Here is a 25,122-nt window from a genome sequence, read left to right on the forward strand (position 1 = left end):
GATGATATTATCTAACTCTCTCCAATCAGATCTTGAAAACCTTAAGTGATGGGAACTCTACCACATCCCTGGGGATGTTGTTCCAGTGAATGATTGTTCTCACTGTAAAAAAGTAGAAAAAGGAGCAAACAACTTTTGCACTATATCTTAGTTCAAGCCCAAGTTGCTCAGGTTGCTGCTTCTTCATATTCCTTTACATGCAGATGCTACAGGTTTCTTTGTTTGCTTAGTCACGTCTACTCTCTCAGATTTCATGCTATTTTTGCACAGTATGAATAATAATAATAAAAAAAATCGCTTTCACTCTGGCTTTTCTTTTAATTATTCAATTTATTAAAACAACTTTCAGGGTAAGAGGCAGTCATCTCCTACTGTCCTGTTACAAAACACATTAACTTATGTACTCAACCTACTAAAATATGGGAAATAAATAATATTTTGGGATTTATTTCTAAGAAGTTACGTAATTCCCTTTTTATGCCACTGTAAACTTGGGAATTCCGATATTCAAGCTCTGATAACTATTTCTGCTTTTGAAATTAAAATATAAACATCATGCATGCAGCTGGGCACCTAGAACACCGTGGGCAAACCTGGGCAGCAGGTTTGGAGAACTGACCCTTGAGCATGACTTGCAATTGTATTCCCCTGAGTAATCCAAGACAGTGGCCTTCCCTCTGCTGTCCTAGGAGAGGGCACATCCTGTTTGACCTTGCTGCTCCCACAAAATGGGTTGGGGCTTCTGTGTGAGAAGCTGCCTTGAAATGAATCGAAACCGTAAATGCTCTGTGACAGGTTGTAGCATCTGGGTGATTCAACCAGCCTGCACACCCAAGGCTGTTCCAACCCAGACTGCGATTTTATTAACGTCACAATTTAAGTAGGCTTGGGTCTCCTTAGCAGTGTTGATGGACCCCCTGAAGGAAAACCAAGGTGGCATAGGAAATTATGTCAGTTCATTATCGGCTGTGAAAGGGGAATGATTATATCTGTCTTCTTCAAACTGAGATGACACTGGTCCTTCAGAAGGGAGCTGACAATCTAATCTTCAGCAGAGTGCTCATGCTGTGACTCATGACCTGCTAATTTTCAACAGCAAAGGCACTACCCACCTCATGACTCAAGGTGACCCAAGCCATCACCAACAGCCACCAACAGAACTCCAGCTGGACATCTACTCTACTGTCCAGTGGACAGCAGCACACTGGGGGGATTGGACATGTTGGCAGCCCAGATTCAGACATACATAAAATGAATCCTACTTGCTTCATGTAAATATTACTGCAATGGTCTGTCAATGCATATGGCTCATTGAGCCAAACTGACCAGCTTTATAAAATGAGAAAATTTTATCTGCTTCCAACATATCTGCCCCAGTCTGACATGAACCTTGAGGATAAAAAAAAAAATTAAGTAGGCAGACTAAACAAAACTGGTAGTGTATTTAAATATTTGTATTAGCAATGGGTCTCTGTTTTAGTATTTTTTGCAGTGCCTTAGACCAGTGGTTGGTGGTTTACTTCTCTTCAGCTGGTTCTACCTTCTGAGAAACTTCCTTAACTGCCCGTGAAACAAGTCTGCTTCCTGAAGGGCAAAGCCAGACACTCAGGACCATGTGTTTGTAAGGGTGCAATAGGGAGGGAGAAGGAGGAGGAGGAAGAAAGGGAAAGAAATACCTAACAATTTCGTAACTGTAAACAGAACAGACTCATGGCAAATTCTTATTTCCTTAAAAACTAATTGAAGATGCTACAACATCATGTAGGAGGGTTTGCTGAATATTTAGATACTGACATTAAGGAGACTTTCCAAAACTGAGCACTAACTGTTCTCAAAGGCTAACCACACCAGCCTCCATAGATGGTGCTTCTTCCTAAGGGGTTGTCTGCAACAGGGAATTACATAATTACTGTAGGAGTTAAGGAATGACACCTTAGCCACTCTATATATATTATATGTGTAGAAACACACATCCAAGAATAGCTTCCCTGGAGACATCCCTGTTCCAGAGTAAGAGCATTCACCAGACAAGCTACCTTAGAGTAAGAACATTATTGTCACTTCACACCCAACTTTATAATAGATTAACTTCCCTGTGTGCTCAAACCATTTTCCTGGGATAATTTCTGCCCTTTCTTCTGCACACTAGATAGAAACTGTGGGAGCTCTTAGTAACAATTTAAGTGCTAGTTTCCCAGTGTCATTGTTTCAGACTCTGCATCCCAACATCCTCTCTTCACACTAGGTAGTGGCCATGTATAATCAAGGTATCAGTAAAATTATGGCTTGTTTTTAAGTCTATAAAGGTACCTGACCATTTCTTTCACCCACAAAGAAGCAGGCACAATGAAGTACAGACATTCATGTCAATGGTCATACATAACACAAGGAAGTGAATCAAGAGACCCTTCTGCTACTGGGGGAAAACCGGACAATTTTTTTCTTTCATTTGGTAACTTGTTTTCTGTTAATTAACATGTTAAGAGTATCATTTTAACACTGTTGCTCCAATAAAACTTTAGGGGTAAAAAAGCTCTCCCAATTCAGTAGGCAGACTTTTCTGGCAGCATCCTTTTGTTTTGCCAATTATTAGGCCTAGCATAAGGACAGAGCCAGTATAAAGATGAACCAATTGTATTTGATACAAAAGGGTCAGTACATGGGTGAGCACAGGGGTAAAAACAAGTCAGATTATACATAATCAACATCAATCCCACTGACCCCAACAACAACACCACACAACCAACAATGGGTGGAATAAATGGTGAAATGCAGTTTCCCATAGACGGGATGGGAGAGAACCAAGTCAACAAGCCAAATACATAAGACCAAAGAAGCCACACACTGAACCTCTACACAGCCCACATTTACAAAAGCCAGACCTGACTAGAGCCCAGTCCCAGGGAAGCAGGAGATCCTTCCCCAGTAAGAAACTCTGCACAGTGCATCCACCTCACAGACAGACACTGCCCCTTCCTGCAAGTGGTCCCAGCTTTCATCCCTAAGTGGGACACCTGACCTTTGCTTACTTAATGTGGGACCCCTGGGGCTCATTTACCCAATGGCTCTGTCTGCCAGGCCGGCCGCACCCTGGAGGGAAGCCTAAAGGCAAACTCACCCCCCCTTTGTGAAGGGCTGTGGGAATCACCCATATGTCAACCTTAATTTGGGGCTTGGGGTTGAAACCCCAGCATTTCACCTTTATAAAAGTACCTAACTCCATAAAAGATTATTTATTTGATCCGCTGTGTCTAGCAGTGGTTCAGGATCAGTTAAGAGGTGATACTGCACTGTAGTTCAAGCCCTGGAGCTCTGTGAGAGCCAGGGTCTACCCCTCAACATGCCACATCTTTAAAACAAGCTACAGGTTCATTTTATTTCATGTATAATAAAAGTCCTTAGGGCTTACTATGTTTTTATTCAATGTCTCCCACAGCATAGATTTGGCTCATTTGTGGGTTCTTTAAATTACCATAGCACAAAAAGCAGTAAGAATAAAAGCAGTCCCATAGAGCCCTAACTGTAGGAATGAACTTTTATTCCCTGTCAGATACCTCAGCATCTCTAGCAAAAAGGAGAGGGGAATGAAAATTACAGACACCCATCTACCTTCTGAAAGCACAAAAGAGGTTGGGACTTGAAATAGAGTTTTGGCACTGCATCCAAGTATTGCCAAAGATGCAGAATCGTGGGTTATGCAAATTTCTGTGCTCAGCTCTGGACCTGACAGCTCACCATTGGCTTGCAAGGTCAAGGACCATTTCCCTTCCATGTGACCGTTTCAGAAGAACTGGAAGAACTCTTTGCAAAGCAGTCAGAAGGGAGGAGAAAATACATCAGCAACTGCTTCCCTGGCACACAGGACCACAGACAGCACAGCTGTTCTTTTTGGAAATGTCAGAGAGGAAAATAAAGTGCCTGGGGAGTTGTCACTGGCAGACGGCTCAATAGGTGATTCCACAATAATGCTTCACACAGTCGTAATATTTTTTTGAAAACATTGGTCAGGAAGCCCAGGTCTGACTAACTTTACAAATAGCAAACACCGCTTGAAAACCTGACATGGGAATTATAAAATCACTCAGGATCCAGGTTCCCTGTTTCTCTCTGACGAAGGGGAGCACAGGTGTGTCTCAGAAAGATGCTGCAGCTGAGATAGCCCTGTATCAGCCCTCTCCTGCCTAGTCACACCCATGTCCAGGGAATGCCAGCAGGCAGATTTCAGACCATATCCATGGCTCCACTTCTCTCCCTTCATCTGTTCTCTTTGCAAGCCACCTGCCACAGGGAAGGTCTGTGTAGGGCCAGTTATCCCATCAGCACCCACAGGAAATAGCAAAACCCTGTCCCTGGCCTCTGCAGTAAGCCACACACCTTGGGAGGCAAAACACGACCTCAGGACTGTTTTGAAATTCTGCCGATGTATGCCTATGCAGCAAGCCACGGAAGTTCGCAGATGGACATGGACTGCCTCCAGTCCTCCTTGGTGCCCAGTGCCTCCCCAGGCGGGCAGATGGGAACAGAGGAAGGGAGAAGTGTCATATGGTGCCAGACCTTTTCCACTCCAGGAGATGGGGAGTTTTTGGATGAAGATCCAAACTATAAGCCCTGAATTTCACAGAAGTCAACAGAAAAAAAACAAAACCCAAACCCTCCACTTCCTTATGCCCAGGACACTGAGGAGAAATGGAGATGTTAAAAATGATTCCTACTTCATCTCCATCGCTGTGGCCAACCAGAGTTGTGGTGAGACGGGACCAGGATTCATCCCTAGCTTATAGCTACACCATTCAGCTTCCTCAGTAGGTTATGAGACAGGCAGCAATTCTGTTCACCCCTAAACCCCTTGAAGCCTTCTGTGGTGATGTGGATGACCTTTACAAGGACTAGCTTCAACGCTGGAGACAAACAGAGACCTTTCTGTAATCTTGCTCTTTACCTGCAGATCTGACCATTCAGCAATGAGTCACTGTTTTATCACCAGTCCTGCTACTCTCTTGAAAACATCCTGTTTCAAAGGAGCTTTCTGGTCAGTGCTAAAGTCATGGAGTGTGTGTCTGCCAATGCGGAGAGATAAATTTCAACCAAAAAAAATCAGGAGAAAAGTCACAATTTTGTAAGATCTGTTGTCATGCAACTACCATTGTCACAAGGGACAGGAAAAATGGAGTCCGAGGTTTTCCGAAGCTCCTACACAGGAGTGTGGTTTTTTGGAGGGGGAAGGGTTGTCACGGAGATTGCAGAAGCTGGCGTCCATGATATTTTATTTGTATTGTTTCAACTCATTCACCCACACACCCTCAAGGGATATTTTGTTTTTTAAAATTGCTGTTTCTGCTAAAAAAACGCATGGTGTGAATCAGTGTGGTTAGATGCTCCTTTCCCCAAAAATACTTTTTTGGATCTCTACTATTCGATATCTCTGCTACATATGTGTAAAAAATAGAAGTTTGCCCATGTACGCAAAACCTCATTTTATTCCTAACTAATTCCAATAAATCAAAAGAGCAATATGTTGAAGTCAATGCAATAATATCTGTACAGAACTAACCTAAGTGAGGAAAAAATCAAGCATGTTGATATTACTCTTTCATTACATCTTCCATCTTCCATAGCTACTTCTGTCTGAGTACTGGAATAACAGATAGAGTAACAACTAGAGACAAGGTCCTTGAATCAAGCAAATCAACTAGGTAAGAGGATATTAAATGATATAGGGGAGAACTTACAACCACTATTTTCTTGGCTGATTTTATTTTCACTGTTTGCCGTGGGTTTTGTAGGACAGTTTGCAACTCTTAAGGATTTCAGTCCAGGTGGTAATTTAACTAGGAAGAGGATCAGTTGATAGAACTCTGATTAGATGTTAATTCTACAACTGAGCTATTTCATGGCCTGGGTTAACCTTTGTTTAGTCTAACAGATAAATGTTTAGAGTTCACCAAGACTGCTGAAGCTAAGATAATATAAAGAGACTTTCACCAAACCTGGTCAATCCATCAAGCTTTCTTTGTTTTTAGCCTTCAGCTCTGCATGTTTTGCTGAAATTAAACTCTGCAGCTTAAATTCGCAATTTACTCATACATTATTCCATAAATTTAAAGTAAGAGGCATTAGCAGCTTAGAGTTTTGCAGTGCTGCAATAGTGCAAGGCGATGGAAGACACGTGGCTCAGTGTGCTCAGCACCATTGGAGTTAACCACAGGGGTCCTTGACAGATCAAGTCAGCCAGTTTCTCTCTTTCCCTTTCCTCCTTATTCTCCTTGAACAAGACAAGACAGTCACAGACTATTTCACTATTTCACAGACCAGTCAGGTGCTTGGAGACAACAAGGGAGCAGACAGGATCTCACCACCACTACAACAAAGAGGACAGGGTTTGTGCAGCTCTGGCAGAAGTGTCTTTCCATGGACTGATTGAACTTACCAACTTCAAGTGACTTTGAAGTTACAGATGGGTGATCTCCATTCACCTATCACATTTACATCCAGGACCAGCATACTCTGTCCTATTTGATCTTGACTCTGTACATTTACTACAGTGGTGACAATGGAGTCTGTGTCTGAGAGCACCTTATATTCTTAATCCAGTTCAAGTCTCCTTTACCAGACAGAAGAAACATGCTGCCATCATGCCATGCAGTGTTCAAGGCCACACTTCCCTGATAACCTTGACCCCTTGGTATTGCTGTACCAAGAAGGCCATACGTGTGGGAGAGGCAAAAGCAGAGGTGTAAAGAAAACAAGAATGGAGAGGAAGCAAGAGAAAAAACAAAGATTTAGGGTAGCCAGAAGCAGCCAGGTGGAAAATGGCTAAAGAAACCAAAACACAGCCTGGCACTGGTGATGACAGCGCTGAATGAGCATTGCAAGTCATGTCATGGGAACCAACAGAAAGATTCCTATTTAAAGTGTTTCAAACCTGCATCTTCTCTCAAAACATACAGGACAGAAGCAGTCAATTTGCACTTTGCAGGTAGTATCAAGAGAGTTTATGTAATACTGCAAAAAGATAAGCACTTATTTAAAAGCAAATGGTTATTTTTACCCAACACACAAGCAAATCAAGCTCTGTCATAACAGACAAAAAACCTTCATGCTGTCAGCTGTGAGTTTTCTTGGTGTTATAAAGCACCACAGGGCACAAAATCACTACGGTATTGTTTTGCACTCGTTGTCAACCACTATTTGCTGGGGATTTGAAAAACAGAGGAGACATGAAGCACAGGAAGATCTAGACAACAATTAGCAGACCTTAGCAAAAAGCAAGGAGATCATCACAAATCTGTGAAATGCATTTTCTTTTTAAGAAAGAAACTGTTAACCTCTCTGCAATACTGAATTATCAAGAATATGAGGGAAGGGAAGGGAAGGGAAGGGAAGGGAAGGGAAGGGAAGGGAAGGGAAGGGAAGGGAAGGGAAGGGAAGGGAAGGGAAGGGAAGGGAAGGGAAGGGAAGGGAAGGGGAGACAGATTGTGTTGTGAGGTAGGTGGAACAGGACCAAATGCACTTTGAAAATATCTGGTATGGATTAGAGTTCATCAGCTCTAGAAGAGGGTTACTTGGTCTTGGCCTCCCTTTACAAATTTCTTTTGTTCACTTGGGTCATGTTACTGCTATTCAAGCCTAGATTACAAAAAAGGCAGGTCTGTGGGACTTTGCATTTATTTTCTTTGTCAGCTCAACATATTAAGTGCAAGTTTATACGTACAACATATATCTTATCAAATGCTCTGTCCTGTTTTGGTCTATTCTCTTCTGATTTATTTTGAACTCAAAAACCATAACTGTGTCTTCAAACCTACAGATGCTTAGACCACTGGGGAAAGAGCAGAAAAAAGTGAAATACAACAACCATTACTGTCCAACTTCATTACACTCATGCCTTGGAAGGATAAAACAAGAATGTACTGGAATTTAATCTCCTCTGAGGGAAGAAACTAGCAGCAGCATGGTTGTTAAAAACAATGTACACTCAATCCACTAAAAATCATCAAGATATGCAAAGTTTAAATACAATTTAAATATGGACACATAAAGTTTACAGACACAGCACCAGGGAAAGTACATTTGTATGGCCATAGCCCTGACCCACAACAGCACAGAGCAGGTGGAAAGCAGATGTGGAGAACACAGCACATCCCCAACACTGAAGGCTGTGCAGGATGTGCAGGACTCTGCCAACCCTGTGCCAGTCCCAGGTTGAGGCAGGGGGTCATAAGGACAGCACAGATTTCAGTAGCCACCACTGGATGCCCACAGCAGGATCTTCTCAGCATTTCTAGAATGATTTTAGACTGATATTATCGGTATCAATATTCCATCACAGTCTGGGTTGGGACAAAGTAACAGCAGCTGGCACTTATGCTAACTATGCTAATCCCCACAACAGATCCCAATGACAACTGTAATTGCAGCAGTGCCAAGAACAAAAAAGAAACACCGAAGTATACACACTGCATTTGGGAATGAATGGTATTCATCCTTTCTCCAGCAGTGCCATCTTCCTGCTGTAACTGCAAACTAGGTAGTAAATCTCAAAGGAGACATGTGCCAAATGTTTAAATCAGAACCAGTGGCGAGGCTCCTTTGGGAGCTGATGGTGGCAAGTCACAACCCCCTTCCTGGGATTCCCGCTCCCACTGCAAAACCTGTTTGGCGAAGGGTTGTATTGCAACATGTGGTCTTCATATAGAGTGCTTATTTCTGACTGTAATTTAGCCTCTTGGCAGGAGATGTTCATATATATCAAGAGAAACAGCCTTGCTCATCCATATCAACCTACACATCCTCATATAGCAGCAGCAGCAGAGTGTATTCTCTGCTTTGAGTGGTCTCCTGTGGACCACAGGACAGATTTGGTTAATCATGTCAACTCTTCTCCATAAAATCCTGCTCCACAAGGGGCATTTTCTGGCCTTTATGCTGTTGACCTATAAAATCCACAAGTGAAGGGGCCTCTGTGGATGCTCCTATGAAGCCATTTCACTATTCATTTTACATGGGAAGGAAGGTTTAAAACAGTGAGACATCACCAGTACTAACCAAACGTTAAAAATAACATATAATTGTAATGCTTATTACATATGGGAGGAGACAAGAAGATACCTGAATTACGCTTTCAAAAATAGTACTGTATGTTCTTAATAAAACACAAAATATAATGAGGCCATCAGTCTACTAATCTTACCAGTTCACTAAGTTCTGCAGAAGAGAGAGGAAATACGATCCTTAGAGCATGTCAGATTCCCCTTGTCTTCTATTTAAGAGGTTACTAAATTATTGAAATTCTACATTAAGGATCTATTACACACTGTCTAGTGAATGATGGGACTGCAATGCATAATATAGAGAGGTGTAAGCTTCCCAATACATGCACATGGAATGGCTTGCTGACCTAAAACACTTTCTTCTTGCCAGTGTGATTTCAAAAGAGTCAAAGAGGGAAAAATAAATGCCAAAGTAATACACTGATGATTTAATGTTGTAGCTGAAATTTATACTACTAAAGACATTTCATTAATTTATTTACATTATTTAGGTAAATAATACGCAATGAGTTAGTAGAAGAGCAAATGAAAAATGAGCACAGCTGCAGCAACTTTAAATATCTTGTCTTAACCTGACTTCATGCTAGGTGTCACAGCAGTGTCATGGAGCAAGACAACTCCACAAGAACAGAATTGTCAATGGTGATTATTTCCTCCTCACCCAGGTGTCCATTATACTCAGCTCAGTGTCTTGATAAAAACAAGAGAATGAAAACCAGAGCAGATACAGTCAATGCTATGTGTGATCGTTACAAATCTGATTGTCTACCTGCACTTCTGAGAAGAACAAGACTTTATCAATAAAGTTTGATGATGCTGCCAAGAGAAATTCAACAGAAAGGAGACAGAAACTTCCTAGAAATATGGCTTGACTTTCCCACTCTTTTCCTTTGTATCAGCAGGACATATTGTACAATATGTAGAAGTTATGGATGCCTCACAGTTTAATTTTTTAATGTAAAAGTTGTACAGCATCTGTTGCAATCTCCAGCTGTTTCATTAGGTTGCTCCTGAACTTGCTTCAATCTATATTCAGAATCTGCTGTCAATTAATACATTATATGAATGGATAAATCATGTTCCAGAAAGAGCCCAAGGATTCACTGGCTAAATTCAGTCTTCACCAGCTGCAGCTTTGCTGAGGCCTAGGGGTGAATTCAGCTTTCTAAAATGTTTAAAATAAGAGTTCACATTCTTAATCCCAAAACAGAGTTCAGCTCCAAGCTGGGAATTCTTCAGTGGCAGCGGGGTTTTAGTCATGAGATATGACATGTCACTGACTAATAGATACCTCCACTGAGGTACCAGTTTAACACAGATGGATCAGCCTGGACCCTCCTTTTGAAATAGGAAGACCAAAGCAGCCACATCTATTCTGTTTCACAGTCTATGCTATTAGTTCCACATTGTCAGTGATGTTACTATAAAACCTCTGCTTATGTGTCTTGTACCGTTGGCATCCTCATGCACCCAGTCACTACATGGCTCAGAGCAGGGGCAGTTTGGACACACAGTCACATGCCAAGATGCAGAAAAGCAGTTCTAGTTCCTGAACAATAGCTCTGCTCTTGAAGGTGGTCATGAAATGCAGACAGCTCCTCTGTAGTCCGAGGACCTTGAAGACAGATTCCCCCAAAAGTCAAGAGTTTAAAAAAAACCCAAACTAAACAAAAAAAAACCCAAGAAGACCCTCAGACCTACTAGTCTGCTTCCCTACGCTGAAGTGAGCTGCATTGCAGCTGGTCTCAGAACCAGTATTCAGAACAGGATTTAAGCTATGACAGACATAAGAGCTCTGCAAGAGCAGTGTTTATCCTCACGTTGCAGGACAGCCCAGTTCTGCCAGATTTGTCAAAGAAATAGCTCAAGGAAAAATATCCTTGTCATGCTGCCAGTGCCAATGCTAAACTAGGTTAATTGTCAGAGAGATGCAGAGGTCGGCCAAACTTGCAGCATGTGGCCTGTGTGGCTTAATGTCAGACAAGAAATGAGAATCTGTTGCTTCTGAGTAATCACTGACCTCCTGCAACTCCCATCACCTCAATCTTTCCTCCTACCCCACCATCCACCTGGTGCTTTGCCCTCTCTGGTCGCAATCCCAAAGTGGATCGCCTGTTGTGAAGCAGTCTCTGAGTGGGATAAGATTTGCTCCTTCTGTGCTTGCATTACATGGGCAAGGAGTGCAAGTACATTTCTTCTGAGCAGCCTACACAAGAATCAGACATAACTGAGACATAACTCATTCATGAAAAGAAACCTTTCTGCCAACCATAATTGTTGCAATGCCTTTCCATCTTGGCAGGGTTTCACTTTTCTTGGCTGGCTCAGTTTTACTTTTGGCAACAAAATTTATTTGTTGAGATTGACACTGGCCAACATCAGCCTTTTCCAAAGGTGTAAGAAGGCTCCAGCCATGGAAAAACATTCCAGCAGAGTAAAAGGTCTAATTCCGATCTCAAGTGTGTCTAGGTAGCCGTAAATGAAGTAAAGATGACTTTCATGCATGCACAGAAGGACTGAAACAGGATCTTTCTCAAAGTATAACTGAAATGCCAACTTTCATTACACATAAAGTTCCCAGGCACAATCAACAAATTCTTAAAACTCTCAAATGGTTTTTGGTTTCTGGAGCTGTCTCAGACAAATTTATTTCTGCACCTAGATTCACAGTGCTGGGGAAGAAGATGCTAACCAGTAACACTTACTCATACCACAAAAACGCAGCACTTTCTAGCCTGGGTTGTGGAACCAGGTGGGGAAAGGTACCATGTTTGGGAGAGAGTGGCAGAAGGCCGGGGAGAGACCCAGTCCCCACCATGCTGCTAAGGGGAAACACTGCATATTTGGCAGATTTCAATTAGCCCTTGGTCAAAGAGTGACTGGACCCAGAACAGCCATGGTAATAGAAATGACTAGTTTCTGCTGCATTTCCTATGCTAGCAGCAATAATCTATATCGAACACTCCTGAATACACCACCTAATGTATTTAGAAAATTCAATTTGGGCACCTCAGCACCATGTGTTTAGACTGCAACTTGTCCTGTATTTTTAAGAATAATACAGTATATCTGCACTTCACCTACATGGGTTTCTGCTTGGGGGCTTTCAGGCCATATTTGTACTAAAATTTCAAGCTCTACTGTGCAATTCTAAAGGCTGAAAATACAAAAAGACAAGAATGACAGAGGAAGGGTCAAGGCATAAGAGAGGAGAGGAATTAACAAAGTTAAGGACCGGAAGACATATGAAGCAGAGGGCAGGAGAGGAAGAGCAAGCAAGAGGGCTGGCAGAGTGAGGTCAGAAACAAGGCAGTAAGGAGACAGGCTGGTGAAGTGACTCTAGCTGTTGCTGGAGATTTTAGGAGACATCTCAGAAGTCGGAAGGAAAACCAGATCCTCGGAGGATCTGCTGCCCTTGCAGGGGTCTTGGGGAAAAACAAAGGGAGCCTGAAAATGCCCAGTGCCTACTGCTCCCCTGCACCATGGTACCTGCTCAGACTTGATATAATATCCAGATCAGAAGCTTTCCCAAAGAGACAGGAATGAGTCAGGAACTGAGAAGACTGTATTTCTTGCTTCTACACAAGATGTCAGTTTACCATGTTTCCATCCTGCGTCTTTGTTAAGCTGTAGTGCAGGGGTGAAGCTAACAGACAGACCTTGATGCACCCATGCCTTTCTGTCTTACTTCACCTTAGTTCTGCTTTCCCTGAGAGACATCCATTTCTAGTACACTGGAAAAGACCCTTCGCTTTGTCCTGGCTATTTAATGCAGATATTCTAAACATTTCATTTAGATTTTCATTCAAGAATCTTTCCATTCAAGCCTTGCTTTCCAACACTTTCAGCTTTAATTAACCTCACAGCTTAACTCTGACACAGATTTCCATACATGCAGCTTTGCAGAGAGTAAGGAGGCCAGCACGTGGCTTTTGCAGTGGACTACCACATGAGTCCAAAAGGTGCTCCAGGCTTATAAATTTTGTCATGAATAATGCATGCCCTGCACTCCCCAGCCTCTGTGCACCTAATTTCACAAGGACAGACTTGAAGCCAGACACAAGTTTCCTCACTGAGTTGAACAGAAATGAAAAAAGTTGGTCGCACAGTTAAGCTCAGTGCTGGAAGGGGGCTGGGAGGGTGTACCTTATAACTTGAACTAAATTGTTCTTACTGTAAAAATGATGTGACCAAGGACACTAGAAGACAGCTGGTGCTTGCATCTCTTCTTTTTAAATTGAATGAACAGAGAAACTAAATTTTACTGGCTATTCCAGCCCAAAGTGCTGTTTTGAAATTTAAGAGAGTAGTTATCATATAAAAGTTATATGGGGAAACTTGATCCAGTTAATTTGGTGAGATGCCTTTGACTGTTTCACATAAAACCAAGAGGGGTAAGAAAAAAAGAAGTAATTTTTTGCATGTGGGAGTAGGCTGTGCATTTCACTCTAACAAAAAATATTTTTTTTAAAAAATGGCTTGATTCAAATTAGTGGGGTCGATCTAGCTGGTGGATTACCAGCAGTGACTAAGGCCAGTTTAATCCTTGGAGGGAAGAAGCACCAGCAAGTGCGGCTGCCCCAGGCTGCCCAGTGCTCGACCTGTGCTGAGCACATGCGATGGCCAGCCCCCTCTTGGGTGCTTGCTCAGTCAGCGCGGACACGTGCTGGAGAGGGATTAGGTTGGAAACCACCCCACGCTCTCCATGTGACTGAGGTCCTCAGAGGGACAAGGTGAGGTTATTCACTGCCTAGTCTTGCAACCCCCGTCCCCTCATAATTTTATTTCTAAAACTGGCTCATTGAGCTCAAAGTGCAGAAAATCCTTCTATTGAGAAATACCCTGCTTCACAGGTCCTGCTTTGAAGTGAAAGAAATAGAGATGGTGGCTGGCATCCCTCGGTGTAAGCAGTGCCACCAGGTCCTCACCCCCAGGAGAGCCTCCCGCAGTGGCCACAGGCTGCTTCTGCATCCACACACCTTGTATTTAACCAGAGGTAATAGCATACCCCGACTCATAAGAATGTTTGGGCAAGTATTTGTTTTCTCAAGATATTTTAGATAAGGAAAAAAGATTGCATATGACTGTCAAAGCAGTTTTACAGGGATATAAAGGAGAAGGCATGGACCCTGGACTGGGACCTCTTCAAGACCCATGTAGACCCTTATGATGCCAAGAACCATTGGGCTGGTGTGGCTACATCCCACCCCCTTGCAGAAGTTCCTTGAGGGACACCTCACAGATTTCTCTTGTCCTTCCGCCAGGTGTTTCTGTAGGATTCCCCACAGGAGGGAGCACCCTCGTTTACCACAGGCTGCTCTTCATGATTTGGCTAAGAGCAAGGACATGAAGAGTATCTGTGCTGAGATCTTTGCTGGGGGCAAGGGAGGGACAACAGGCAATAGCCAGGGAAGTGGTTTTAGTGCAGGTGACAGTTTCAGGAGATATGTACTTCCTTGCTGAGAATACCTATAAGTATCAGACTGCTAATAGAAAACTAAAAATAGCAGCACCTAACATCTATCCTATCAAGAGCCCCTACAACACTTCCACAGAACTCTCTTTCCTACCTAGCTGAAGTGCAAAGGTCTGACACAGCCTTTCCCCAACTTCATTTCTCCACTTCAGCTCTCCTAAAATATCCTCTTTCTTAGATGGATTCCAAAGCCTGTATCTCCAGATGGGCTTTGGGCTATATTTTAATCCTTATTCCCCAAGTTGCCAGTTCCGCACTTAAGAAAGGAAATGCCCTCGAACTAAAGCAAATGCTGCCAGTGCAACACAAGTAACCTAACCTTTGTTTGAACAGGGTAGAAGGGAAGAGATGGGCTGTATGAGCAGGAGGACAGTGCGAACCTCAGTGCCCTTATTCTTCCTCTTGCGCCAACACCAGTGATGGTAACTGCATCCCCCACAGTCCTCCAGCTCTTCCCTTGAGGCTCACACCCCCGCCAGCCCACTCCTCGTCCTCGACTGCTATCTCTGGTGGCTGCCAGCCAACAAAATAATGAGTCCTGACTGAGACCAGTATTTGTACTGGCCAGCAACCAAAGATAGTGCGATAGTGGGAAAAAAAAAGTTTTCTACTTACTACAGTCTAGTTTCAAGCCATGGAGCAAGCCATCAGATATACTACACATGGCAGTGGCTTTTCACTTGCCTCTGAGAAAGGATTTATGAAGCTATCTGTGTGAGGTTTGGGGTACAAAAGGACTGGGGCAGTAAACCTGTGCCCCCAGGAGCCAGGCTATCCTGGACACTGGTGCCCATGCTGTCCTACTCACAAAACTTTGCATGAAAAACATCCTGCATGCAAGTGCCTGAGAAACCAAAGTAGCAACCTGTAGGTCATAACATTTATATAAACTGATTAAACCGGACTGAAAATAGCATTTATCCTTTTCTTTCAACTGCTGCTATTAGAGAGAACCTTGAATCTGTCCCATAGATTAGTACATTGGTGCCTTGTTCAGCATCCAGCAGCAGCCAGAGGCATCAAATACACGTGGAGGAGGAGAAATTCCTGAAACAAGCTCAAGCTGCCCAGTACCCTTTGGGATTAAGTCAACCCCAGCAAATCCTGCTTCCTGCTGCCCCAGCCAGAGACAGAGCAGTCCTGGAGGACCTGAGCACCAGCTCCTGGCACCAGGTAGCATCCAGGGCTGGGCACAGGGGAGGGGACGTGTACCTCCCATTGCTGACAACCAAAGATGCACGTCCAAGCTCCAGCCCACACCCACTCCATTAAGAATGGCTGCTGACGTCCAGCAAGACTAACACCTCTGTGGGTTAGAAGGCTAAATAAATAAGAGATCAATAGCTACTGTACATCATAGCCCTTTAGCCTGGGAGAACCAGTGAACCTGAATTCCCCAAGAAAAGCAAGCAGGCTGCATCTGCGCCTGTGCTCTGATTAATCTCATGTTTGTTTTCCTGGAAACTAGATGTCCCAGATGCCATTGTTTCCATTCTAAGTGTTCATCTGGTCTGTTTTGAGCTTGATTGCTCCTGTAGCCTGCTTCGCTTAACTGTTGTTTGTTTGTTTGCTTTAAATTAATGTTCTTAAACAAAATGCCAATAAATTAAAATGAGGACATAGCTGCAACCCTCAACACCAGATTTGTTAAATGCTTAAAAACACCTATGGCATACAGAAATCCTGAGCTGTTGTACGCAGCGTGATTCAATTATTAATATTTGCCATGCATATCACAGAAGAATTTCAAAGGGGACTTTGTGTTTCTGCAAAACACTGCTATATTTGTCTGACAGTAGAGACAAAATCACTTGGAAATTAGTCTCATTGGTACTAATCATAACAGTTACTAAAACATTCTCACTGTAGGCACAATACAGTAATTTTTCATTTTTGAGCAGAATTATCCATTTCATTCATCATCTCAAGGAAGATCTTAATAGTTTATAATTTGTTAAAACACAAACAAAACATAATTAAAACATACTGGAACAAATCTCTCTTCCTAGTCATAAAGCCTTATTAACTAGTACAATAACATTCAAGCCCAAATTAAACTAGTATCATTTACAGATGATACCATAGGATATTTTTTTTATGGTTTGGAAAGATCAGCTATGGGGTTGTTTGAGGTGGGGGGCTTTTATAACATGAAGATAGATGAATGGATTGCTACATTTAAATTTAAGCTACAAAGAAAATAACACTCTGCTGTGGGCAAAAACAGAAATATAGGAATTTTCTCTCCTGTCTCAAGTGAATTATTTCTGGTGAAAGGCTTCTCAGCGTTTTGCTACAGGCATGCAGCTTTACACACAGAACATGATGCATGTATACAAAGAGATGCTCTACCGAGGGTGTCTATCCTGATGCCCTCCTCCGTGCCCAGCTCCCCTGAAAAGCTATTTATGGAATGAAAAATAAAAATACAGATTCAGAAACTGAAAAAAAAAAACCAAACCCAACAACCACTGAAAATGTCAACACAGAAAAGAAGGTTGATAAGGAAAAGGGCAGCTTCACTCAGTGTGTCTCAGCTTCTTCAAAAACAGAAAGCAGTGGCGATGTACTGCTATTATTAGCCCTCCGGATGGGAAGCAGCTAGTTTGCAGCACGGTTTGAAGCTGTTGACAAGACACTGAGGGATTTTCTTTCCACGTATGAACATGCACAGACACACAGGCAGACAGACAGACCCCCAAAATGCTTGTGATGAGCCCTTTCCTGCCTCTCGGGTGAGACAGACAGACAGCACAACACCAGCGCGACTGTGTGTACTCACAGCTCGGAGTACAAGAAGTGCAGGTTGCCCACATTGTCTATGTAGTTTGCAGGACTTAGCCAAGGTAGGACCAGTAACAGGAGAGCCTTCATTTTCAGTGCAGGGTTGGCACTGCTGCTAGGTTTCCTCCTTCCCACCGTCTCTCTGTGCTGGTGGGACACACAACGTGAAGCTTTTGTGCCAGCCAAGCCCCTTCTAAGCGAGCCTTTCCATTTCAACGCAATGGTAGCACATTATGAATCGAGCTTAAATCCCTTAAACGAAGCTACACTGCAAAAATCATTGACCTGTAAGAGGATTACTCGATCTGACTCTCAGATGGGTAGATGTGAGGGTTTAGGGACAGCACAGCGTGGTTGGCGAGACAGTGACTTATGCTGCAGAGGAGAGCGATGCTCGGGGAAGAGACCTGCCTCCTGCAGGATTCAGAGTGGTTCTTCAGAGGCAGCTGGTACGTTTACATCACTGCCCACGAGCAGATGGGTTACGAGCTAAACTGCATCATGGAAGGGTGTAGCTGTCTGACAAGGGGGGAAAAATATGCCCCCCATGGAGTTTTGAAGCAGGCGATATCAGAAGACCACACCTTTTTAAAGTAAAACACTGCAAAAGATCACAGCCAACAGCTGGCTGTTTGCATCAGTCTGAATTCTCCAAATCCAGTCAAATGTTTTTGTGCCAACATAAATCATGTAATAATCCAAGGACATGACTCTTCTTGGGGTTTTTTTGTGGGTTTTTTTTTAAGGATGCAAGAGCAAACATTTTAAATAAGGATGATTTCAATGGACTACTCCATGGTAACCGGTGTTTAAAAAAAAAAAGTTCTCTCAGCAATTACAAAGCATAAAACAGCAAACTCACCTTATCCCATCAGTGACCTTGTCTTTGATCCGGGCAAACTTTCATTTTCTCTCTGAGAACCAGGATTGGTCCAAGCCTGAATCATGCAAGAAATGTGAGCACTGCTGACTGCCCTGGTGACTTTAGCAGAGTCTACTTTAATTTAGTCACTGAGAACACAGATCACGTTCAGTCGAGATTTCAGATGAGCTCTGAGTCATTCTCACCACAGGGACCAGATTTTTTATGATTATTATTTTTTTTTTTTATTAGCAAAGTTGCACGCTTTCTCTCCCCTCTATTGATTCGCTGGAGTTAAAGAGAACAGTATCAGCTCAGTCTGCTCAACCTGTGCCTAGGCATGCCAGAGCACAATGTCCTTTTCATCTCCTAGCTTGCCATGAGTCAAAGGTGGGATGACAAGAGACATTTCTGTATTTCTGAGAATTAAATTAGGCAGAGACATAAGATACCTTTGGCAACAATTATATATAATAATGCTGTGCTTAAAAAAAATAAAGGTATTGCACAGTATGTGCAAGCACAAGGTTGCAGAATTCCCCCTTTAAGGGTCACTTGGAACGTTCCCTCCTAATTCTTCACTCAAGTGGGAATGACAGTGAGGCTGCACTACCCATCCCCTGGAAATCTGAAACCCTCAGCAGCAAATATTCCCCACAGTTTTCTACTCCCCTGCCTCTGCCCTTTGGCCTTAAGGTAACTCAGCCCTCCAAACCACCTTGAGGAGGAAAATTCATGTCATGAGTGGCAAAGAAGCCACCCAGCCTATGTAGCACTGCCTCGTACTGTACTGCCTTAGAGGCTTTAGGTTTTGATGGGAGGAGAGACCACTGATCCATCTCTCCAGTCTCCTGCTCCCTGGGTTTGCAAAGCCAGGACTTGGCAGGAGAAGCCTGACACAGAGGAGGAAGGACAGCAAGAGGCTGTGGGAACACGTTACTAAGCCAATTCTTCCTACCCCCAGTTGGGCTCAGGCCAAGTGGGCCAGAGGCATAGGATCCTGAGGGGAAAATCCAGGGCATGGACATTCAATAATAAGCATTGTAATAAAACTTGCCAGGCTTTTACAGGACCAAATTATGGTTTACAAGACTGCAATTCTGCAAGATATGTATGTGAAGGGTATCTTTACTACCACCTTAAGGAGATGAAACCAAGACACTGAAGTGACTTGCACATGTCCATGTAGGACAGTAGACACTAGAAATCAGGAATTATTCTAGTTGTGTGGCTTCTGTGTAAAAACCAATATTCCAACTTGCTTAGTTATTGTGTGGGTTTTTTTCCCCTGTTAGTTTTATGACCACAGCACCATCATGTCAAAAAAATGAAGACAAAATGGAGGATCTAAAATACATTAAAGTCAGCTACATGTATAGTAAAGGGAAAGGGTATTTGCACTAGAGACTCCAGATTTTGTGGTTGGAATCTGCAGAGAGACATAATCTCAGTGACAGCAGCTCACAGCAGACTGTCAGGTCCTTTACCTGCATTACTATTGAAATTAGTATTTGAGGCCTGTCAGAGAAGTACTGACCAAAAGCAGAGGGTAACTTTGCAACTTTGCTAATAATAAATAACCTTGCTAATTTTCCCCCTAGCATCAGAAAGCTAAACTTGCAGAGCACCTCTGGCCTGGGCTGGAGGCTGCTGCCACTGCCTCTTACACTATGAGCCATGAGACAGCAGCATCCTCAACAGGGAAAGACAGATCCAGAACTGGGTGGGCCAAGAGTATTCATAAACACCAAGCCTCTAGCATGTGAAAAGCGGGTTCTCGACCTTTGCAAGGGATCAAGAAACCCTTTGCCTTTGTTTTTTTTTTTTTTTTTTTGTGTTTCAATAATGCAAAACGGTCACGTTTTTGAGTTGGTTAAATCACCATAACTGCAGTGAATATCTTCAGTGAATAAATTCCTCATGAGGACCCAGGTGCTTCAGGAAATGAGGTCACCAGTTCAAATGGGGACATGCGTGAATGGCAGGCTGCAGAGCCATTTTCAGTTACAGCCTTCAAGATCATGAAGGCTGCAACACACCTCCATGCTTTGGTTCACCAGCCTGATCACCAGAGATGCTCTGACCCTCAGCATTACCATGTCTGTGCAGGAACATGTCCCCTGCATCAGTCTGGAGCCCTGCACTGGTTGCCCAGGGATTCCTCTGCAATGCACAGGCAGAACTACACACACCTAGGAAGACAACTCACACCTGCAAACCACAGGGAAAGTCATTTCACTGGACAACAGGTACAGGTGGCAAAAAAAGGCATCTCTTACACTCCACCTCTCCTCAAATTCAAGGCGCTGTTACCTGGACTATGCCAAAACATTAGTTTGCCATAAGAAATCACAGCCCTGAATGTATCTCTTTACTCTTCTGCCATCCTTTCAAAAGGTAGAAGATGCAAGACAAAAGCAGCAGCACATGTTTTTACCCTGCAAAACAGAGGATCATTCATCATCAGTTCTCTCTTCACAGAGGAACCAAATTGCTCCCTGGTGAGGTCTCTCCTGGAGGCAGGAGATGGGGTGTCCTGGCCACCAGGAGAGGTAAGCCTAGAGGGTGAGTCCAGCCAGGGAGCTCTTCCACACCACATTGCTCTGTGAGCACCATGGCACGGTGCACAGGGTAAGTGCTCACCTGGAAGAAAGGAGCGCTCGGCTTCAAAGACCAATACCAAAACAGAATATTTTCTGCTCTACTTCTCATATAGGTCATTTGTGATTCAGATAAGGATTGAAGAAAGAGCAATTATAAAACCCTTAATGTACTACTAAAATATTTAGGATAGCTCAGCCTCCCAAAACTCACAGATCTCTTTGCATGACTAAATACACACTTACACTATGTAGCTAACCACAAGGTATCTACCCAGAACTGCTAACAATAACATGAAGTGCTTTGAATACATGTGGTTCTAAAAAAAAGAGTGAGATACCATCATATAAATTCAGCTCTAAATTAATGATACTGTAGGAGGTCATTAGGAGTCAAATTGATAAATCTTTCTTTATATTAACTGTCTATTTTAATCAGCATTAATAGAAAGTAATTTTCCCTCTCCTTAAGATAAAGAGTGGAAAAAAGGTCTATCAACAGTAACTTACTGGGTTTGGAAATGCTGTTCGAGCTGACCACGTTGCACAACCTCTGAGCAGTGTTCTGTGAAAGGGCAGCTAACCATTAGCTTGTCCAAGAGGTTATTCACTAGTATGCTGGACTTTCTGCATGTCTGGAGAATCACAAGCTTGCGGTCCATGGGGCAGAAGTCTTTTTCCACGAGGAAGTTCGTAAGGCAGGCTGTGCAGAAGGTGTGACCACAGAGCGTGTCTAACGGCTGAAGCAAAGGTTGCAGGCAAATGTGGCATATCAGATCATCATCTACTTCTTCGGTGTAGCTGTACAAGTGGTTTTCTTCTGGTAAATGTGCTTGGCCACAGGTGACACAGAGTGGTGGGGAGCTATCCTCCATTTTTTCTTTCTGGCTCATAATCAGAATTGATACAATTCAAAAGAGAGCAGACAGGGATACCCGATCTGTTTTCTGTTTATGAGAGCCACAGCAAGACTTGTGTGCCATCAGATCTGTGAGGGAAAAAGCCAAAGGGTTAAGCTCTGGATTGTTTTCTCTTATTGTACTTACAGTTTGTATCTGGATATGAAGTACTCTAGCAGGTATTAGGGAAGAATTGCATCTTTGAAATGGGAGGGTGAAGCAAAGAAGGGGACAGGAAAAAAACAGAGAAAGTTAACTCCAGGGACTACTTTTCTCTTAAATCTAGCTCCATTTACACAATTACTCTAATTGTAAAGAAAGCTATCAAAATAGGGAGAAATACTACAGGCATTTAATGGTTGAAGACTTTAAATTAGCATGTAATTACAGTTCCAGTCAGCTGATTTTGTGGTCACATTACTTCAGCTGGAAAAGCAACATCATGTGAAGGCAAACATTGCAAGACTCTGTGCAGAAATATAGGTAAAAATAATGGTTACTGCCCAAGCTGCCTACTGAGCACACTAAGAGAAAGCAGCAACTTCACCTAACACACATGAGCATAGAGGCACTGTACACACAACCAGAGGGAGGACAATTTGGGTCATGAGGATTTAGAGCTTGGGACCCTCTAGATCATCCTCATCCCACAGCAGCAATGGACCTGGGACCCTGCATTCAACACTTGTCTGCTTATTGCCCCATGGCACAGCTCTGGATGCCTCAAGTCAAGCAGTTATACCCATCTGTACCAGCATAATGGGTTCAAAACTTCATTTTGTTTCCCCAGACACCAAATACTTCACACACTGAAGTCCACAGCATGATAAGTACTGTATTACTCAAAATTAGGTCTATTCCCTTCATAATTTGTATTATAGAAACCCAGTACATCCCTAACTACAGACCCAATTCACTCTAGCCAGAGCACCTCTCTGCTGGTATTTTAAAGATATAAACTCTGTGGGTGGCAGCAAAACTGAAGGGTAATTCGTGGTTTTTACTTGATGAACCCTGACTGCTCATTGGAGAACTCAGGCCTCATTACTTCTATGCTTATTTTGATATACCTCTTTGAAAATAAACATGAAGATATAAAATATGCAATGCTCTAATTACTACCCTTGCTTGAAAATGTAAATGTTGCTGTTCTGCTGTAACACTGTACCCTTGCTTCCAGCTTGGCTTAATTTGCTGAGACACTGTGTCAGCCTCAGACACCCACATTTGAGGGCAAATGAGGGAAAGAAAAAAAAAAAATCTGACTATGACAGAGCACATTTTCATGTAAAGTAAAACCTTATTTTTATCCAAAGCTCACGGGCTCTAAACCTGAGAAATTATATTTTAACATGGCAGGGTTTTTCCGACATAAAGGTAAAATGATAGCTCTGCTAACTCTAACCAGATGTTTAGATGTCAAACATTCACTTTAATGCTTTGCTAGATCCTATTCTTATGTAGCAATTATGCTAAGTGGCTGTATAATAATATTTTTTGCTTGCAAGACTGAGTTCTGTGTAAGCTCTGTCTCCTGATTAGCAGTAGCTTCATTTGAATTAAAATCATTGCCTAACAGAATTCTTGAAAATATTTTAAATCCTCTATAACTGTGGCAAATACTTCCTTTTGTAAAAACATTTATCAGAGCTCTTAGTGAAGAAACTAACATATTTCTATAGTTCAGAAAACAGCTCTACCTGCTATCATAATACAAGAATTAACAACAGTGTTATTTGGTTCTACTAAGGTGACACAGAGCAAAATGAAACAAGATTATGAGGCTGAAGTGGGGACTGTTTGAGCACTGCGAGTGACTCTTGGTAGGTAGCTCTTAGCCAGCTTCTCAATGAATTGAGGTGGCTGCAACATGGTGTTTGATCTACCAGTAGCTGCGTTTTGCAGAGTAAGAGGGAGAGCGTTCAGCTGATCTCTGGATACCTCGCTCATGGAGCCCATCCAAAGTCAATGGGGATACTGCAAGAACGGCAATATGCAGCGTGGGAATTAGCAGGATTGTGGCATTTAAAAAGGCCATTAAATGAATTAGAAATTAATAAAACATGACAAAAATAACATTGCTTTATAAACTTTGTTCTTTCCTACATTTTTGAAATGCCTTGCACCAGGGGCAAGCAGGGGAGTGGGCAATATCATACTGCTTCACTCTCCTGCTATGTCCTCTTTAACCAGCACACACAGGCAGACCCATGTATCAGAATATGGACAATCCCAGTACTTTGTTGCCTCATGGATGTTCCCAAGGACAGAAACTCTTCCTTGCTGCTGGCAGGAACTCCAACGTGCATACCCATCAGTGAACCTGCTGAAAGCTAGACCTGAAGCCCTGCCCTGAGGCAGGAGCAGCGGGCAGGAACAGGAGCACTGGCATCCAAGTGACCCTCTCCCAGCCTTGTGCCCTAGCCCTGGAAATACCACTCTACTCCTACATGTACAACACATCAACGCCTCTGACAGAAACTAGGTACAACTGGAAGCAGTGCTACAGCTCCAAAGTGACTACAATTATTTCGGCAATGACAATAGAGAAACAGAGGCATTGCTGCCCTAAGGCCATGCTCTGCTGCAGCAAAAAATGTAAGAGAAGCCCCAGCAGATGCAAAGTCAGACTGTTCTGGCCACATTACGGATACTCTTTATGAACCTGACATGTTAATAATGCATTGCTGGTGAAAAAGTGCAGGTGCAGGGAGCTGTACCTGAATCTTACCATTTTTACATAAATTACAAATACTTGCTACAGCACAGGGAAACAAAACCATACTTGTTAATTAGTAACAGGCATAGAATTTTTAGGAGGACAATTCAAGTCCTATGGCCTTAATTGTTTATAAAATTTAGACTAGATAATAACATAAACTCTGAAAAAAATATAAATCTATCAGCCTTTTCTGGCTAATCTGATCCATGTTCACCCATGATGAACCTTCTTAAATTGCTGGATATATCAAGCAATGAAATGATTGCCGTCTGTCTTTGGGAGGTGATTACACCACCAAAGGAGTTAGCACAGAAGGCATGCGATGGAGTTGTTGCACAGATTCAGTCAGAGGCAGATGTTGTTTGAAATGTTTAGAGACATTTGTATTTATAACATTTATGCACTGTCATAACAAGCTACAAAATTAATTTCATGTCCTTTTAGGAAGCTTAAAGTCTCGGTTCCTCTTGATAATGTAGAAGAGAGGAAAAGGGGGATTTTAAATTGACTTGCTGATAGCCAGTGCACATTTCTACTTCTGTTAAGTATGAACAATAATATACACTTTGAGCAAGGAGCCCTGGACAGGTAGATGGTAAGCCACATCTAGATGAAAAAAGGCAATTATTACCTGGCTGAATGTCTCTTCTTCAAGGCCTGTGCTTGAGGGAGGAGGAGAGAGGAAAGGAGGGGGGCCAAAACCTGTGTCCATTTGCATTTGGTGTCAAC

At 42.8% G+C, this 25,122-nt stretch overlaps 1 protein-coding gene across 3 annotated transcripts in view; it reads right to left on the reverse strand.

Annotated features, from left to right (window-relative positions):
• Positions 1 to 25,122, reverse strand: part of LNX1 (ligand of numb-protein X 1) — a 77,826-nt gene that overhangs the window by 47,125 nt on the left and 5,579 nt on the right. Inside the window, exon 2 of one of the 3 annotated variants that reach the window (XM_074904803.1) lies at positions 21,283 to 21,760. In XM_074904803.1, the coding sequence (XP_074760904.1) occupies positions 21,283 to 21,665 (383 nt within the window). In that variant the 5' untranslated portion in view covers positions 21,666 to 21,760. Of the gene's footprint in view, positions 1 to 17,308; positions 17,778 to 21,282; positions 21,761 to 25,122 lie in introns of those variants that run through there. The other 2 variants (XM_074904805.1, XM_074904804.1) reach the window with 2 other exon arrangements.

The sequence above is a fragment of the Athene noctua genome, chromosome 4 (genome assembly GCF_965140245.1).
Source record: "Athene noctua chromosome 4, bAthNoc1.hap1.1, whole genome shotgun sequence".
Lineage (NCBI taxonomy): Eukaryota > Metazoa > Chordata > Aves > Strigiformes > Strigidae > Athene > Athene noctua.